At 46.5% G+C, this 19201-nt stretch overlaps 1 protein-coding gene across 3 annotated transcripts in view; it reads left to right on the top strand.

The window, feature by feature from the left end:
- Positions 1 to 19201, top strand: part of OLFM2 (olfactomedin 2) — a 186579-nt gene that overhangs the window by 44284 nt on the left and 123094 nt on the right. Inside the window, exon 1 of one of the 3 annotated variants that reach the window (XM_081898146.1) lies at positions 7569 to 7933. The exons of 1 other annotated variant lie outside the window; for it this stretch is intronic. In XM_081898146.1, coding sequence (XP_081754272.1) covers positions 7799 to 7933 — 135 coding nt within the window. In that variant the 5' untranslated portion in view covers positions 7569 to 7798. Of the gene's footprint in view, positions 1 to 7568; positions 7934 to 19201 lie in introns of those variants that run through there. One more of the 3 variants, XM_081898147.1, reaches the window with a different exon arrangement.

Raw genomic sequence — 19201 nt, 5'->3', positions numbered from 1 at the left:
GTAGTTTTTAAATCTAAGCCTGTTTTACTTTATCCTTCAACTAGGGCTCACTGATTTACGCAAACATTTAAATAGTACTGGAAAATGTGCCTCTTTCTCAGTGATTTTCATTGAGAACCCACAACTTCATGTTGTGGAATTATCTCACCTTCTTGTGTTCATAAATCTATGAGAATGGCATATACTTTCCCATTCTCTGATGGGTCAAAGCTCAACGGCAGTGCACATGCATTTCGTGATAAAGTCTAATGTTCATTATCTTGCATCTCCAGGTGAAAGATTACAGCTGGACTGGGAAAGAACTGTGCCTGAGAACCCAAAGAGCTGTAGCCAGCTGGGGAAGGGACATTAATTCATGGCAGAGCAAACACTTTGCATTTAGAAGGACCCAAATTCAATCCCTCACATCTCCACTTTGGGCTGGGAAAAACTCATGTCCAAAATGATGGAGAGCCTCTGTCAGTCAGTGTAGATCACGGGCAGTCACTATGGAACCTTCCGGAGGTTGTTAGACTTCAACTCCTCCGCAGCCCTGGCCAGCAGGGCTAATGCTTATGGTAGCTGTAGTCCGATGGTACCTGTAGTTCAACAACATCTGGAATGCCACAGATTCCCCATCCCTGATAAGCCTAGTAGGCCAATGCTCTGAATCAGCAAAAGGCAACTTCTAATGCTCCAGCTGTATGTCAGTGGTTTGCCTTGAGTTGGTGGCATCTAACACCATCACTTCCCAATTGTTGTGCATGCACCCTCTCACCAGCATTTCTGCAGAGGATTGTTCTCCTACACCAAGATTATGAGCTTTGTCTAATAGACTGGGGAATGTTCCTTTAAGACTAATCAAGGCCAGTGGCATAGCGTGGGGGGTGCAGGGGAGCCGTTCACACCGGGCGCAACATCTGGGGGGGGGGGGCGCTCGCCACCTCCGGAGTTGCTGAAGAGCCTCGGGCGCAGGCTGTAGCAGAGCCCCATGTCTCGCGGAACCGATGAGCTGTGCGCGCGTCCGGGCTGAAGGCATCCGGCAGGCAGCGGCTCTCAGCGCTCGCCGCAGTCCACGCGCGTCAGGGCCGCGGAGGGCGCACCAGGCAGCCCCTCCTCACAGCCCCACCGCCGCAGCTGCTGCTGCAGCTCCTGGGCCATGTTGCATTTTCCTCGCCTCTCTGCCCTCCTCCTCCGGGCAAGCGGCGTTGTTTGGGTGGCAGCGCCAGCGGCAACTCACCTCAGATCACCTGACACGGACCCGCCGCCGCCATGGCTACCTTACCGTAAATACCCCAGCCCAGACAGCAGCAAGAAGAAGCTGGCAGCAGTGGAAGGTTAGGGGTTAGGGGTGCAAATTACTTGCCTTGCCCTGGGTTAGGGGGCACAAATTACTTGCCTTGCCCCGGTTGCTGACAACCCACGCTACGCCGCTGATCAAGGCTCCCTTCCACACTGCTGTGTTCTGACTCCCTGTCCCTTACATTCACACCTAAGTTGGTGGCACTTGGAGAAAAGTTTTGATTGGCCAGATGTGTGTCTTTCCTCCCACCCCGCATTCCAAACCCTTCAACATCTTCCTAAGTTTATTTCACATCATTCTCATTTCAGGTCTAGCCTTGCTCACATGTCCGTAGGCTGGAGTCATAAGGAGTGAGTGTGAGTAAGCAGGATTGTTAAATCAGCCTGCATGCTTATTTGAACTGCAAATATAACCTTTGTCTGTATGATCCATGTTTCCTTATTATGTGGAGACAGCTCTACATGCATATAGTCATACCTGCATAGGCTATGTTCTAACCAGAGGTGCTGTCTTGTGCCCAAAATGGGGGGGGTGCACGGTGCACACGTGTGATGTCATAACAAAAAAATTCCTTCCAGTAGCACCTTAAAGACCAACTAAGTTAGTTCTTGGTATGAGCTTTCGTGTGCATGCACACTTCTTCAGATACAACAACATGTGTATCTGAAGAAGTGTGCATGCACACGAAAGCTCATACCAAGAACTAACTTAGTTGGTCTTTAAGGTGCTACTGGAAGGAATTTTTTTTGTTTTGACTATGGCAGACCAACACGGCTACCTATCTGTAACTGGTGTGATGTCATGTGTGCAATGGATGCACAACATAGCATCGTTGGGAGGAGGTCAAGGGCAGAAGTCAGCATGACGTAGATTCCTCTCTTGCGCTCAGGAGGAGCCAGCCACTGAACCACATCATGCTCAGCTTCCTCCACTCCCTCATCATCATGGGGGCCCAGCCCCCTGCCAGCAGATATTGAGGGGGGCCAAGACATCTCTGCCCCTAGGAGTTGGCCCGCCTAGTTCTAATATTCAGTTGAACACTCATTTTGGTAGGGTGGGGCCTGCCACCATGACCTCGCCCATCCCTCCTTCACACTCTGTTGCCATGATCCTGCCTCTCCTCCACACTTCTTCATCTATCATTTGAAAATCAGTCTGCTCCATTTCCAGTCAGTGTAACTTCCTGCTGAAATCCCATAACTTTCCATACCGCAAATGTTCTGAGGTTGTTTTTTTGTTCCAACATTTGTTGCACTATAGCACCTCCCATAACAGTGTAGCATCGCAGCACTAATAGAACAGAATCAATCCACCACTAATATACTATTATTGGGTTAAGAACATGTTGCAGGCAGTTATCTTTCTACAAGGGCCAACATTGATGCCGAAATCCAGCATTGCCTGAGCTCTGTGAGTGAGGCTTTCTCCCAATTGAAGTGCAGAGTGTTTGAGGACCAGGACATTCACAGGGAAACCAAAATGCTTGTTTACAAAGCTATTGTACTACCACCTTACTGTATGCTTGTGAAACATGGACCACTTATAAACGACAGCTCCAACTCCTGGAAAGATTTCATGAATGGTGTCTCCGAAAATTTTTACACATCACTTTGGAAGATAGGCAAACTAATGCCAGTGTATTGGAAGAAGCAAAGATCACCAGTGTTGAAGCAATGATTCTTCAACATCAACTTTGTTGGACTGGTCATGCGCAGATGCCTGATTATTGTCTTCCAAAGCAACTACTCTATTCTGAACGTAAAAATGGAAAATGTAATGCTCAACAAAAGAGGTTTAAAGACTGTCTCAAGGCAAATCTAAAAAAAAAAAAATGTAATATAAACACTGACAACTGGGAAACACTGGCCTGTGAGTGCTCCAGTTGGAGACCAACCTTTACCTAGTCTCCAGGTGTCATGGGCTTTGAAGACACTCAAACTCAGGACGCAAGGGAGAAACACGCTAAGAGAAAGGCACGCTTGGCCAATCCACACTGTGATTAACTCCCACCTGGAAACCAATGTTCCCACTGTGGATGGACTTGTGGATCCAGAATTGGCCTCCACAGTCACTTACGGACTCACTTTTAAAACCATGTTTATGGAAGACAATCTTACTCAGCTACGAGTGATCGCCGCAGAAGCAGAATACATCTGCAATAGCCCAGATTCTTAAGACAGAGGTGGCCAAAGCTGATGGACTCAACCACATTTGAATCAATTTATGTTTTGTTTTTTGCTTTTTAAAAAGGTGGGGGATGCCTAGCTCCACTTGTTGGAAAAGGTGAGGGAAATGTTTTCAGTCTAGGTATTAGCACTGTATCTCTCCTTCTTGGGCATAGCTGTGCATAATGCTATGGCTATGCTTGGGCACATGTGGTCCATAACTCGTTCTGCTAGATGGCCCCATCTTCATTATCAATGAGGACATCACTATGACCCACTATCACGAGCAAGCTTCCTGCTGCCCTGTGGGTGTTGTTGAACTACAGCTCCCATGCTCCCTGGCCACTGGTCATGTTAACTAGGGAGTTATAGTCCAAAATATCGGGAGGTTTGGGAAGACTGGTTTGTAAAATATAGTATTTCATAAGCATACGGAAGTTAGCCATTTCTACTTTAAATCTGCAAAAAGATTGTGTTATAGCTCAGTGCACCAACATAATACATCTAATCTCTACAGAAATACTAGCTGGTCTATCTGGCAAATTGGACAAAATCATAGCATAGGAAGCACAATCAATGCAGATGGATCTTTTTCAATGCTCCTTGCTTGTAGATATTGCTTTTTACACCTGGTTTAGTGCTAAAACACCACATCACTGACAAAGGATGCTTCCAGTTGCCCCTGAATAATTACAAACAGATATACATTTTTTTCATGAAATGACTGTATGTGTGACTTACACAGATATATAATAGCAAATATTGCACCCCCAAATTATAAAGCAGATTATAACAACTGGTTGTCCAGTTGATTTCGATGGGGGAAGATGTAAGGCCTGATTCTGTACATGTTTACTTTGAAATAAGCCCTACAATGTTGTTTTTTAGGAAGTTGCACAGGATTGCAACATTGAGCACGTTTACTTTTCCCAATGAAACCAGTGACTTTCAATGCAATCTTATGCATTTCTACTCAGAAGCAAGCCCCACTGAGTAGGTATAAGATTGCAGGCTTGTAAGGATTTGACTTTGGCTGAATTGCATGGCTAGTAAAAGAAAGAATCCTCCAAGACTAAAATCTTTGCCTCCATCAATATCAAATCGTGGGGCAGATAAAAGCAGCAAAAGCAGAGCACCTGTGCTATATTGATGCAACAGTAAAAACCAAACCAGGCAGCAAACAACTCCCACACCCTAAGGCAGGCATCCCCAAACTTGGCCCTCCAGCTGTTTTGGGACTACAACCCCCATCATCCCTAGCTAACAAGACCAGTGGTCAGGGATGATGGGAATTATAGTCCCAAAACAGCTGGGGGCCGAGTTTGAGGATTCCTGCCCTAAGGGGTAACCAGTGTAGTGTCCTTCAGATGTTGTTGACTTCTTGCTGGACTCCAACTCTCATCATTCTTGACAACATCTGGAGGGCATCATTGGCTATCCCTGCCCTAGCCTACTACTGGATGCCTAACCCAAGTATACAGGTGTTTGTGTGTGTAGAAAATGTGCAACCTTTTGTGCAGTTATTCTGAATTGCATCTTTCTGAATTGAGGACAATGCCTTGTACTAAAACAGACCATTATAGAATCATAGAATCATAGAGTTGGAAGAGACCACAAGGGCCATCGAGTCCAACCCCCTGCCAAGCAGGAAACACCATCAGAGCACTCCTGACATATGGTTGTCAAGCCTCTGCTTAAAGACCTCCAAAGAAGGAGACTCCACCACACTCCTTGGCAGCAAATTCCACTGTCGAACAGCTCTTACTGTCAGGAAGTTCTTCCTAATGTTTAGGTGGAATCTTCTTTCTTGTAGTTTGGATCCATTGCTCCGTGTCCGCTTCTCTGGAGCAGCAGAAAACAACCTTTCTCCCTCCGTCTGTCTTTGCTCAGTGTTGTCAACACTGACTTGAAGTGGGACTCCAGGATTTCAGATAGGAACCTGTCTGAACCTCAGACCTTGGCCATGCAAATCTCATGCTGTACCACTGAGTAATAGCCCCTCCATGAGAGAAATTTGGAATTATGCAGCTGCAGATACTCACAAGCAAGCCCCACTTTGTTCAATGGACACAGACCCATTTAACCACTTGGCTACACGGGCTTGTAACTGGGCATAGTATTGCAGTCTACACCCTATGTACTGAGTCCAATGGGGCTTGCTCTGTAAACATGCATAGCACTGTCAGGGAGATCTCAAGATACAGTAGCAGGGAGAATCATTTTTTGTGATGGAAGTAGCATTGGCAAAAGTGGAGCCGGGGCATCTCTGATGTTTGAAATTGACACTATTGGGAAGACAACAAGGAAGACATTTATTATGGCATATGCTTTGGTGGACAAGAGCCCACTTCACTGTATACAGAAAGCATAATATTGAGCTGGCAAGCATATGTATTATACATATAGTGGTAATAGTGGGAATTGTTGTTGTCTATCTCATGAAAATCATAGAATTGTAGAGTTGGAAGGGACCCCAAGGGTCATCTAGTCCAACCCCTTGAAATGCAGGAATCTCAGCTAAAGCATCCATGGACATAGCTAGGATTTTTGTTAGTGGGGGGCAGGACTTTGGGGGGGCAGGACTTTTGTTAGGGCAGAACCAAGATGACTGGTCAGTTAAGTATTTCTATTGTTTTACTTGATCTAGGAGGGGGGCAGCTCCCCCCTGCTCCCCCCCCCGCTGCACCCATGAAAGCATCCACGACAAATGACCATCCAACCTTTGCTTAAGAATCTCCAAGGAAGGAAAGACCACAACCCCCTGCTGTCAAACAGCTCCATTGTCAAATGGCTCTTACTATCAGGTAGTTCTTCCTGATGTTTAGTCGGAATCTCCTTTCTTGTAAGACTCCTAAGACTTGGTTGTCAGACCATCGGCCATCTTGGTTGCCCTCCTCAGCACATGTTCCAGCTTGTCAACTGTGCAGTTACATGCTGTAAGAATGTAGAGGAATAGGTTTCGAAAGGGGTGGAGAAAGTGAAATGAGCAGACCGTGATGATTCCCTGAAAAGACATTACCGTAGTTGCCGTGACCCCACTTAGCAAAGTAGCAATGGTGGTGACCGAAGCTTCCTGGCATTGGTAAGATAATTAACACATGTAGCCTAATAAAAGCAACAACAACAGCAACAACAGCTGTAATCTTGATTCAGGCCACAGGTGACACGATTGAATTGCTGGATCAATTGTAATTCAGCAGTTCCCCACTGGAGTTTCCCTTCGAAGTACTGTTAAGTGCCTTTGCTCAAGCCTGGCCTCCTTAAGGTCAGCTGCGGAGTGCTCTGGTAGGTTGAAATGGTTTCCCTTTCTGCTATCAGACCTGTCCATTTTTTGCAGATACTAACCTGCGTCTGTTCCAGGTAGGCTGCAGAGGGGGGCTGCTGGCAGACGGCGGCCTAGCATATCGCCTTTGAAGATGATGAGCAGGCGGATGAACCCCTGAAGGGGAGGCTGACGCCAGCAAGAGCGCTGGTTGAGCAGATGGGCAGGCGGCTAGAGTTCGCGTCGTCTGCGCTCTTCCTTAGGTGGTCTCTTGGGCCACAAGAGTTTTTGCTGTCTTGGCTACCACAGACTGCTACTTTTCTGGAAAGTTTAGTTGGAACTTGGAACGCTTATTTGAGTAATATGCAGCGACCGCGGGAGAGGAAGGCAGGTTTAATTTAATCCAGCCCCAGCCCCACCGCCGCAGCCTGAGAGAAGCTCCATAATTCCTTGCAGGGAGGCAGGTGGTGGAGTCTGCAAACTGAGAAGAGGGGGAAACCCTGTCCAGTGAGCAATGAAGTGCGCTAGTTTGGCGCAGTAGTTGGGGTGAGAGCGGATTATCCTGAAATCGGATTATCCGCCCTGCCCTATTATTCTGTGAGCTGCGCTTTTTTTCAGGCATCCCGCTCCTATTGCATGACTTGCACATGACTTGCATGACTTGCGTGCATTCGGTGGAGGTTTCCTCCGAAGTAAGCGCGCGCAGGAGGGCAGTTCCTCTTGGCTCAGGAGCTGGCTGCAACCCCAAGTGCAAGCCTCAAGCCTAATTACACCCACGCCGCCCCCAGCCACGCGCACCCTCCCTTTAATTTGCGCTGGGCGCCCCCCCCCCGCTGAGCCGGCCTGTGGCCAGTGGCGGCGTGACGTCAGAGCGGCTGCGAGAGGCCGGGGCTGTTATAAGGAGGGGCGCGCGAAGCGCCCCGCTTCTCGGCTGCTTCCTCGCCTTCGCCTCGGCAGACGGAGACGCGGCCCAGCCAGGAAGGGAGAGCGGGGTGGAGGCCGGCGCGTCCCCGACGGGGCAGATGAGCCGGGAGGCGGGCTGCGCCGCGGGCTTCGCCGGAGGGCGAGGGGCATGAGGCAGGGGGCGACATGACCGTGCCGCTGCTCAAGATCGGCGCCGTGCTCAGCACCATGGCCATGGTCACCAATTGGATGTCCCAGACGCTGCCGTCGCTCGTGGGGCTCAACGGCACCATCTCCCAGGCCGGCACTTCCGAGAGAAGCGTGAGTCCGCCTCTTCTTCGCCTGCCCCACGGCCGCCCCTTCGAGGCTGCCAACGCGCGTTTCCCGGGAGCCCGGCGGGCCTCCCTTAGCGCCTTTGCAGCTCCATAAGGAGGCCGGCTTGGAGGGTCGAGGGTCCCAGTTCATCTAGTTGTGCAAAGCGGGCGGGGAGGCGGGGCACGGGCGCACTGCCATTGCGGGACTCTGTCACCCCCACCCCGTCCGACGAGGCTTTCGCGAGGGTCCCTCTCCTCCCTCCCGACGAGCTGCGATAAGCTACAAAGCCGCCAGCTCCGCGCTCGCCCGTCTGTTTACTCGGCAAGGAGCTTCTATCCACCGCGAGGAAGGCGCGCGTCGCGGAAGAGCTTTCCAGGCGCCGGGGTCCCCGTTTCTCCCCAGCCCTTGCCATCCCGCGTTGGGCGTCTACTAGTTTTTCTAGGCCAGCCATCCCTGCTTCCGAGTGTGCTGACGCGGGGCGTGTGTGTGTGTGTGTGTGTGTGTGTGTGTGTGTGTGTGTGTAACCCTGGAGAGAGAACTTATTTACCAGCAGATTTTTGAGGGGGTGGGGAGTGCCTGGACGGACGCTGTTCAGTCACACCCACACTCCAGCCTTTCCAACGAGTCTTTCGCCGGGTGACCTGGACCTCCTCCCCGCCCTGGCCTCCAGGATCCCTATCTGGATGCCAGTCACCGATGGGCTCAAGACACCGGACGTTTCCGCGCGGGAGATTCGGCTCGCGTGGGCGGACTGAAGGGCTCGGGCAGACACCCAGATTTCCTTCAACCAACGCGCTTTGCATGATCCTGCCTAGGGTTGCGTGATTTCTGCCTTGCGTGCCTTTGCTGCAGCTTGGGCCGCTAGAGTCTCTTATCCACTGGAGACCGATCTTCTCCCGCTTTCCGCTCCTCTCAGACCACGGTTGGCTTGCTCTTTCCTCCGCCCCGCAGCTCCTTCAAGTGTTTGTTTATTCCTCCAGATCCACCCCACCCCATCCACGACGCTTCCCCCTGACCGTGGGGAGTGGAGGATGGCAAGGCAATTTTTCGCCCCCCTTTCAACAGCCCCCCTCCAGATCCTGGCTAGATGACACCTTCTGTGGCTCCTTGGTGTTCCCTGCTCCTTTCTTGAGTGGAAAGGGAGAGCCCCCTTCCCCCTTAGCCAAACTGGGGCTTCGGCATCGCGGTAGCTGCGACGAATTTCTCCCTCTGTCCCTCCCAGGCTTGTAGCCTGGCCGCTTTCGGGTGCACCGACGATCTTCAGCTCGAGATCGTCCCAGGATGCCGCCAGCATCCGCACTTACTCCAAAGGCGCTGTAGCTTCCTTACGTCCACCTTGGGGTTAATTTGGCTTGATTACCGTATTTACGCTAAATCTGGAGAAAGAAGGACTCTTCTTTTTCCCCCCCTTTTCTTCCCGCCCCCATTCCTTTCACGCTTGTCTGAGTAGATTTCTCTACTACTAGAAAACTTTCCTCCTTTCTTAAAGGAGAAGCGCTTGCTTTGTGTATGAGAAGGGGGAAGAGTTGGTTCAGAAGAGCCCGTGGGTCGTGGATTCTGCAGGGTTTCTTGGGTATGTGCGGGAAGAAAATATTGGTCCCCCTCTCAGGTTCCTGCGGCGAAGGGGAATGTTCTTGCAGCTGGGCTGGGACAATCTTTTTCTTTTCTAAACTACACAGTCATTTTTAGAAATCCGGGGGCGGGGCGGGGTATAGGTGTCAGCTTAAATAGTGTCTAGCAAATGTGTAGATACAAATTCCTGCATAGAGCAGATGTTAGTACCGCGGGGTGGGGTGGGGGAGTAAATGTCTTATTCTTTGATGCGATCAAGCCTTCCGTTGCCTGGAATTTTCTGACGCATTTGATGGACAGTTCTCCAGGGAAATTTGTCTTACAATAAATGTGCTAGTCTACGCTTCCACAAGACTGTCTGCATCTGTCTCTGTCTGTCTGTCTCTCCCTCTCTGTGTCTATGCGCGCGCGTGCATGAGTAAATTTTCCCTAGCTTTGTGTCCCATTTTCAACCTGGCAGAAAAATTCTATGTCCCGAACCTGAAGCTGCCTTTCCCTGCATAAATCAGTGCAGTGCTGGAATGATCTTTAAAACACATCCATACAAAGGACTTCTTTCATATTCATAAAGGAGCTGTTGATTGGAGTAACAGGTTTGTTGTCTGGGACTGGGCATGTTTCTCTGGAGAGATTAGGGAGTTGAAGGACTGGCACCGATTAGAATGACTCCCTCACAGCTCAGCTACTAATTCGTTGAGATAGAATTATTAGTGGAGCTGGATCCTGTGCTGAAGTCCCTCTAGTGATTATTGCTTAATGGCACGGCAGGCAAGACCAGTCTGGAAACATTGATCATGGGATTATGTGTGTACATGTGGACTTCCTGTTTCCAGAGCTCCATTATTTTTTGTTACAGATTTATTGGTTTTTAGCAGAGGTGATAAGTGTGTGAATGCAGTTGCCCAGCATGGCAAAATAATTACCTGTGAAAAGTAAGTTGTAAAATGTCCACTTAATTAAGGAAAATGTAATCTTAATAAGAAGTGGGATCACAATTCCTGCTCACTTCTGTGAAAGGGATGGGTAGGATTTAGTAGGGCCAGTTGCACATGAGTTTTCCACTTGTCCCAAAATGTAGGGGCTGGGAGAAGGAAGCCCCCCCCCCAACATTGAACATGTCAGGTATTAAGACATGTATGCAAGTATGCAAGGCTGTAGATGTTGTGAAAAAGAAAAGACTCTTTATTGAGTGTGTGTGGAATTTGGCAAGTGGCAAATGAATGTTTGGGAGCAAGTGAATGTAGGAATTTCTGCCAAGGAGCTTCTATGGCAACTGGCAAGCCCCCCCCCCCCCAACTGCATTCCATCTCTGTAGGCTGCAGCTAATCTACCCACTTAAAATGTCCATCTCCTGATGTTTCCTTCCTGCCTACATGGATCTGACTTCAACTAAGTCAAGACTGAGATGTGACATTCATGTCCCCCACTTCCATTGTAAAATACAGTGGTACCTCGGGTTAAGTACTTAATTCGTTCCGGAGCTCCGTTCTTAACCTGAAACTGTTCTTAACCTGAAGCACCACTTTAGCTAATAGGGCCTCTTGCTGCTGCCGCGCTGCCGGAGCACGATTTCTGTTCTCATCCTGAAGCAAAGTTCTTAACCTGAAGCAGTATTTCTGGGTTAGCGGAGTCTGTAACCTGAAGCGTATGTAACCCGAGGTACCACTGTACACATTTGTCAGTTCAAGTAGTGCTGGTTCTTATTGCTTTGGCACTGCATCTCGAACCTCACTCTGATCAAAATTGTCCATTGTCTTTCACATGTGTATAATGTGGTTGTAAAACTTCTATGGTCTTCTAGAATGTGACGGATCAAACAAACAAGCAAACAAACGACTGGTGTGTTCTTCTGCATTTGATGGATCTACCATTCACATGCTCACAGAAATAGTGAGCGATTCAAAGGTGTTTTCTGTGTTGCATGTGGAAGTGCTCTGTTTTCATTCTAGAGCAGCTTCTTAGCCTCTTGCTTACTGACTATGGCAAAATTGGAACTATGCAAGCGTGCATTGAAGAAAGAAGGCTCAGTGGTGCTCCTTTGCTATGGATCTTTCTTCTCTTGCTGTGGAGCTTCCCCAAGGAGCTGATCTTGAAACCTTGTAAAGGGTATAGAACTGTTCCATCCTCTGCACAATAGGCCTAGGCCACCATAATATATATGGGTGGGTTTTTGGGTGTGCTTCAATGCTCCTTTGCATTCAGAACTCCTTTTCCATGGGAGGAAAAATGGTTCTAGCTTAGACTTCTCCCTCGTACATTTTGAGGAGGGTGAGAGCATTCAAACATGAGTTCTCTCGCAGTCTTAGGAGTGAAGTACTGAACCCCATGCTTTTTTATTTTCATGAATTGCTTCTATAGATCTATAGTGGTTGGTTAGTTGGAGCCAGGGAAAGAGGAAGTGGTAAAAGTGTAATCCTAGGGCGTGTGGAAGAGGTGGGGGTGGGGAAGAGGACAAAAATTCTGATTTCTGTTAATGATGTAATATGAAGGCAAGAGAACAGCAGTTATTCTGTATTGATTTAGGGTTGAATGGTATCTTTCATCTCCACTATTTGATTTAATATCATTTGGTGGCTGACAGCTGACTGTCTGCACTTTAGCTATGCTTGTAGTGATACTAGTGTTTTGCTAGATCTCTTATAGCCTGTTTATGCATTAAAGCCATCATAATATCATTGTCCTAGTGATGAACTGGTGCATATACTGTATCTCAGCCTGTAATGTTAAGGAGTTGTAGTTGTGAGTGCAATAAGGTTAATTTCCAGCTTTCCTTTCAATCTAACTGATGACATCTATCCCCTGCTATTGATGAAAATATGGTTCTAAAGGTTTGATGCTCTTCCCTTGCTGCTGCACCATTGCATGCTTAGGGATTCAGAACTACCACAATGTGGACAGTTCTGTTAGACAACACAGCTCTGTATTACGGAACCTTCCTTTGTTTCTGAGAATGGAAGTGTTGGGATTTGTTTTCTTGCAAGTAGCCAGGATGAAAACTATCTTGTTTGTTTCAATATGGTCAGAGGCAGCTACCGAATCTTTGTCAATACATAAATGTAATCATCTGACTCTTAATCAAGTAACCAACTGATTTTTAAGCTTAATCAAGTTTTTTGTGTTGATAAGATTGTGTTCTGAAGTCTACTGTTGATTATGCTTTGTTGCTTGAATTTAATCCTCTTGTCCTGTAGAATTGTAGCTCCTTCCACATCTAGGCTTGATTTTTTTCAGAGGCACCATCTCAGAGCTACGAGATGGTGGACTGTGACATTGTCCATTCTCTCTCTCTCTCTCTCTCTCTCTCTCTCTCTCTCTCTCTCTCTCTCTCTCTCTCTCTCTCTCTCTCTTTTAAAGAAAGATGATGAAAGGATAGATGAGCTAAATAAAATTAATGGTCTAGGCAACAGGCCTTATGATAACAAATTAAAATGCAATAACAAAGCAATCATACATTCAATACCAGAATGTCAAAGCGAAAATGCCAAAATATTATTTTTCAACATCAACAGTTAGGTTTTTAAAAAATTTAAACAAGGGGCATGAATAGTTTTGAAGACAATACAGACCTTGTCACGTCTATCTGTTTCAAGCAGCTTTTATTCCTATGGATCCCTTTTAATTTTGATGGAAAAAAATCCCCAGTAAATGTGCTTGAGATCACAGCCTTAGAAATGTTTTTGTTTTTGTTTTAATGACAGTTTCATGTCATTTTTGATGAGTATTAAAGCATTACTTTCTGGTAGCCATTCATTGATATTTGAAGGGGGGGAATTAGTTTGGAATAGCCTGCTTCAGAATGTTCTCTAATGAATTACGAAGTGGTTTTTGAGTGCCTACCTTATTGCAGTGATTCATGACAGTATCTGCCAGGAACTATGTATGTAATAAGGGTGGGAACCTGCCTCCTGCAATGAGGAGCTAGTCATAGCGGCAGGAACTGGAGAGGTTCTGTAACCCACATTTGATGCATCAATAATTTTTAAATTTATTTTAAAATGTTTATAAATGTTCCTTGAGATACTCTGGCAGCAGCTCACTTATTGTATGCTAGGGTAGGTGAGTGTGCTGCATGGAAAAATAATTTTTCTCCTCTGATCCAGCCCAGCAAAGAAGCTACTTGCTACAGCTCTTTGTGAGCCCTTGCTCTGGCCTTTGCCTGATATCTGTATCAGGTGAGAATGCTTCATCCATTTGCCAGTGGTGCTGTCAAGGGTCAGAAGCCAGGCTTTCACTCAGCAGCATGTGCAGGAGGCTCTCTAAATGCAGCATGGGTGACTTACCACATTTTGAAGTGAAGTCATGATTGCTGGAACACCACATGTGTGATCTAAGGAGCCCCCCGCCCCCCATAAAACTATGGAATCCAGTCGCTCCTGATGCAGAGACTCAGATGAATTTATTCCCCTTGGAGGAGGAATGCCCCAAGCAGCATAGGTTTCTCTTTGGAGGGGTGGGGCTGTAGCTCTTAGGCTTTAATAGTCTTAAAAGCCAACCTTGCTTTATGTAAGAATGAAATGTGCCTCCAAGAAGTGTGTCCTAGTGATTAGATGTTTAATGTAGGAAGCCACCAAGCCAGGCCAGGGGTTCCATCTGGCTGAGTATTGTCCACACTGACTGGCAGCAGCTCTCCAGGGGCTCTCCCAGTCCCACCTGGTGATGCCTGAGATTGAACCCGGCACCTTCTGCATGACAATACTGTTTTATGCAGCAGGTGGGCCAATAGTCAGTAACTGCTTTTAGATGTTTTTAATTAATTACTTTTAGAATGTTTGAACTGTTTTTTTAAAATGTTTCTGCTTTTACAATTTTCAATTGCTTTTCAATTGTGAATTTGTTTGCTACCCAAGGTTCCTTTGGGAGGAAGTGAAGGATATGAATTCTATAAATTAATCAATACATAAACAGGCTGCAATTCTATACACATTTATGTGGGAATAAATCCCACTGGACTAGGATTGTGATATATATAGGTGTTTTTGATTGTAAGCCATGTAAGAGCTAGGCTGGCCTCACCTTTTCCCAATAAACAACAGTAAATATTTTAGAGTGCTAAATGTGCTTCACTTAAAAATCTTGTTACAACAACATTCTAAGGGTCTTCTCGGTGGTGACACCACAGCTGTGGAATTCTCTTTGGAGGGGCACTGACATGCTTTCTCTCTTTTCATTTTTTAAGATGGTGTTTAAAACATCATCATCATCATCATTATTATTATTACTACTACTACAGAAAGTGTTTTATGATTGACTTAGCTGTTTTGTTTCATTTTACTGTGTTCCACTCATTTTTGATCTTGTGTATTTTAAGGATTTTTAAAGGGTTTTTAATTTTTTTAAAATGTTACATTTGTATATACATCCCACTTGGATAGAATTAGTCTGAAAAGCATAGTATGGATAGTTTAAATAATAAAGGCTGCTCATTATGCCCATATTATACCCAGATAAGTGTGCAAAGGACTGGAAACGTAGAGAATTATCAGGAAAAGAGATATTTACATTTCTCGACTTTTGGCCTACTACACTATACTGACTTCCATTACCTGAAATATTAACGTGTTCAAGACCACACAGTGAGCTCTGAATTCTGGTCTAAATGATGTTTCTTCCACTTTGGTTCCTGGACCCATGGTAGCTTTTGGTTTTTTGGATAGTTTTCCATTCTTAACCATCAGGTTGGGGAATCTGTCTACAGTATGTTCTACCTCTACTGTTGAGGCACTTTGCCTCTGAATACCAGTTATGAGGAACTGTGAGTGGGGAGAGGGTCTTGCACTCTGGTCCTGCCTGCGGGTTCCCCCTATAGGCATTTGGTCGGCCACTGTGAGAACAGGGTGTGAGACTGGATGGGCCATAGGTCTGATGCAGCTGGGGTCTTCTTATGTCTTAGCCCAGGCTTTGGGGTGCAGGTACCTAATCGTATTGTATCTGACACTTTAGGGCAGCCTTCACCAGATGTTTTGGATAACAACTCCCATCATAGGCTGTCTGGGTCTGATGAGATTTTTAGTCCAAAACATCTGGAGGGCATCAGGTTGGTGAAGACTGCTTTAGAGATGGCCATTATCAGCAGCCAAACTTTCTATATTACTGAAGAGCAGCTGAGTGTCAAGGATCATAGAAAACAACTGTTACTACAGGAGCCAACTCCTAGGGGCTGAGAGCCCTTCAGTCCCCCAATAAAATATTTCAGGGGGCTGCCCCCGCAAAGTTTATGGGCATTGCCATTCAAATGGTGTGTGTGCTGTGTCATGTGGCCAATTATGTGGGTCAGGGCTTCCCCGCCCCCCCTCCAATATTCTGTTCAAGCTGGTATAATAATAATAATTTATTATTTGTACCCCGCCCATCTGGCTGGGTTTCCCCAGCCACTCTGGGCGGCTTCCATAGAAACCAAAAATACACTAAAATATCACAGATTAAAAACTTCCCTGAACAGGGCTGCCTTAAGATGTCTTCTGAATGTCAGGTAGTTATTTATCGCTTTGACATCTGCTGGAAGGGCGTTCCACAGGGCAGGCGCCACTACCGAGAAGGCCCTCTGCCTGGTACCCTGTAGCTTTGCTTTTTGCAATGAGGGAACCGCCAGGCCCTCTGCCTGGTACCCTGTAGCTTTGCTTTTTGCAATGAGGGAACCGCCAGGCCCTCTGCCTGGTACCCTGTAGCTTTGCTTCTCGCAATGAGGGAACCGCCAGGCCCTCTGCCTGGTACCCTGTAGCTTTGCTTCTCGCAATGAGGGAACCGCCAGAAGGCCCTCGGTGCTGGACCTCAGCGTCCGGGCAGAACGATGGGGGTGGATTGTTACACAGCATATCTGTTGCAGGAGCTGAAGCAAAAATCTGTGTTTCACATTTTAGGACTGGCTCATTCTGATGAACATTCAGATTCAAATGCGCTTCCTCTGGGCAGCATCAAATTCAAACAGAGCTGGAACTACTCTGAATCTGAATGAATTTGAATTCAGATGAGTTAACATGAATGCCAATAAACTGCATTAATTCCACAGTGAATTCACTTTAGGCAATTCAGCTTCCATTGATTTTTTTATTAAGAAACACATTTACATTCATTTTAAATTAATGATTATGAAGTGCAGAGTGAGCTAGCTGGCTGGAAGGAATGGTCAACACATTGTATTGAAGTCAGCTTGGAAGTTTTGGTTTAGAACAAGGGTCGGGAACCTTTTTTGGGCTGAGGGCTGAATGTTGCTCCCTGCTTCTTGGGCAAGAGTGCTACACCTCAGCCTGTCTGCTTCAAGCCTCTTGCATACTGATGAGGCAGTGATACCCTGCAAATGGGCATGGGAAATGGGGGCTGCAGAGCTGAAGGGCAGCATGTGTTGGTCTCTTCCATCAGCACAGAGGACCAAAGACTACTGGGAGGCTTCTCTGCCTGTCTCCCAGGAAGAACATCATGGCACCCAGGAGGCCATTCTGGCCCCTTGCATTGACCAGAAAAGGAGAAGCTGTAGGAAGCTTGATTTTCCCCCTTGCCTTGCTAGAAAGAATGCTTTTCTCCAGTTGCCCTAGGAGTGCAGGAGTAAGGGGGAAAGGACTCTCTGCCCCACATCCATTGGCCAATGAAACAAGAGCCACCAATTGCTATTGAAGAAAGAACACCAATAAGAAAAGTTCAGCTTGGCCGTTACAGGACATAAATGCCCATTTCTGTCTTAATGCTTCATTCTGGCTGTAAAGATCTATCTCCCCCTCCCCTACCTATTTCCTTCACTCTTTTCCCATGTATGTCTTGCCCCCACTTTGTAAAAACATTGATGTCCTGTCTTTCCCTTAAGAAATAAAAATAAACATAAACTGATGGTGTGAGCTGCTTTCAGAGACAATGATTGTGTGGAAAGGGGGATAAAATATGCTGTATATGTGGGCAGTGCAGAGCCTAGAGATATTCAAGATTGTGTTATGCTCAACTTCAGTTCATTTCCAAAGCTAACCCAGAAATCAGTAGGCTTTGGACTGGCCCTGAAAATACAAGCTGTGATTTCAGTCTAGATTCCTGTGGCCATCAATGGTAGACTTTCATTAAAGGAGTAAGTCTGAAATGTTTTGTCATGTAGGATGCAGAGGCTAGAAGCCACTAAGCATAATGTTGCTGGAGCAAAAACAAAACACACTCTCTGAGTAAACTAGAAGATTTCCAGTGCTGTTCCTCTGAATGCAGTCTTGTTTCACACTGAACACATTTTTAGCTTATTTTAAACATCCTTTGAAAGCATTCTCAATTATTATTAGTTGTTCCCACATAATGATCTGTTTCTTGAATACACAGCTGTGAATTTTACAAGCAAGAAATTAAGTGCAGAATGTCTTCAATGTATTCACGCTAAAGCTGAATTCACTGTTGAATGAGCTTGCTTCTATGCTTTTAGAAAAGTAATTTGAACTGAATTAAACTTGCATCCTAATTAATGCTAAACTGAACATCCCAGGAGATGGTGGTACCTTAGGGCTATATAAGTGAGGTGGTTGAAAGGCATACCAATATATGGGTGAGCTGTGTTCTTCACCCACATGTGTTCCATGCAAAAATTACAACTTCATTTAATCTAATACAGTAGCCTCCCTTGAACTCACTGGGACTATATTTGGCTGCTTTTGTTCCAAAGCAGGGATGGGTAACCTCTTCTGGCCTGATCTTCACCTTCTTATCCCTCAAGGGCCAAATTTGACAGGTAATGCTAGATAATGTTGCACTTTGACACCTCAACTGTTGGGACTTCAAAGGGCAGTGAGGGGCTCTTTGAAAGCCCTTTTGCAAAGAACCCCACACTGCACTTTGGCTTTGCATGCCTGTTTCCAGTAGGTGAACAGGTGTATGCAGCCAAACTGAGCTGGATTGAACCTACCACTCACCAGGTGTTGAGCAGAGGGTTTGATCTTGCTTGCTGCTGGAGTCTGCCTCACCAGTTCCCTGCAGGGAATGCACTGGCAAAGCAGATCCCAGCAGGAATGAAACTCTCCTTTTGCCCATCAGCTGCCAGCACAAGCCTTGGTCAGCAGAACTATTATGACCCATTAAAGAAGGCAAGTGGAAGAATTCACATAGAGGAGAAAATGGGCTAGCAGTTCCTCTGGTAGCCTTTCCTCCCCTTTTCCCCATGATGTCATGTTGCACAAAATGAGTCAACCCATTCAACAGTTTGGTGTGGCTTCTGTTTCGATTTGCCTGTGGCTGAAGCATACAGTATATACAAATTTCTTTCCTGTCCTCCTGGTGCCCATGCACTACAATCCTTTAATATCATAACAACTCATTCAATAAAAATGTGGGGTGGGGGGAGAATGCAACAGAGGCAGGGATCACAGATAAAACATAACCTTGGAAACCTAAGGTACCTTTTGTTCTAGTTACTGTTCCTACCCACTTCATGTGTATAGCTGAAGCAGATGCTTCCAGCTCTTGACTTCTTCTGTTTGTACAATTTTCTGCTTCTTAAAATCAACAGTATTTCAAAAAGGGGGGGGAAAGATCAAGTACTTAACAGACGAAGGTCTACTGTAATAAGTGTCCATCAAACTGTGTAAGATAGCCGGGGGGGGTGGGGGACCTGGTAGTTCATGGGCCAAGTGTTGAGGCAGACCCTGAAAAGGCCCTGTCTCTTGTTGTCACCGACACAGAAGACCTCTTCTCTTGATCTGAGAATAGGCATGGTAGTAAGGGAGAAGTAATACCTGAACCCATGCC

This window comes from Podarcis melisellensis (assembly GCF_964234715.1).
Source record: "Podarcis melisellensis genome assembly, chromosome: 2".
NCBI lineage: Eukaryota > Metazoa > Chordata > Lepidosauria > Squamata > Lacertidae > Podarcis > Podarcis melisellensis.
Note: the sequence above shows the minus strand (reverse complement) of the source record. Positions and strands in the feature narration are given on the sequence as shown.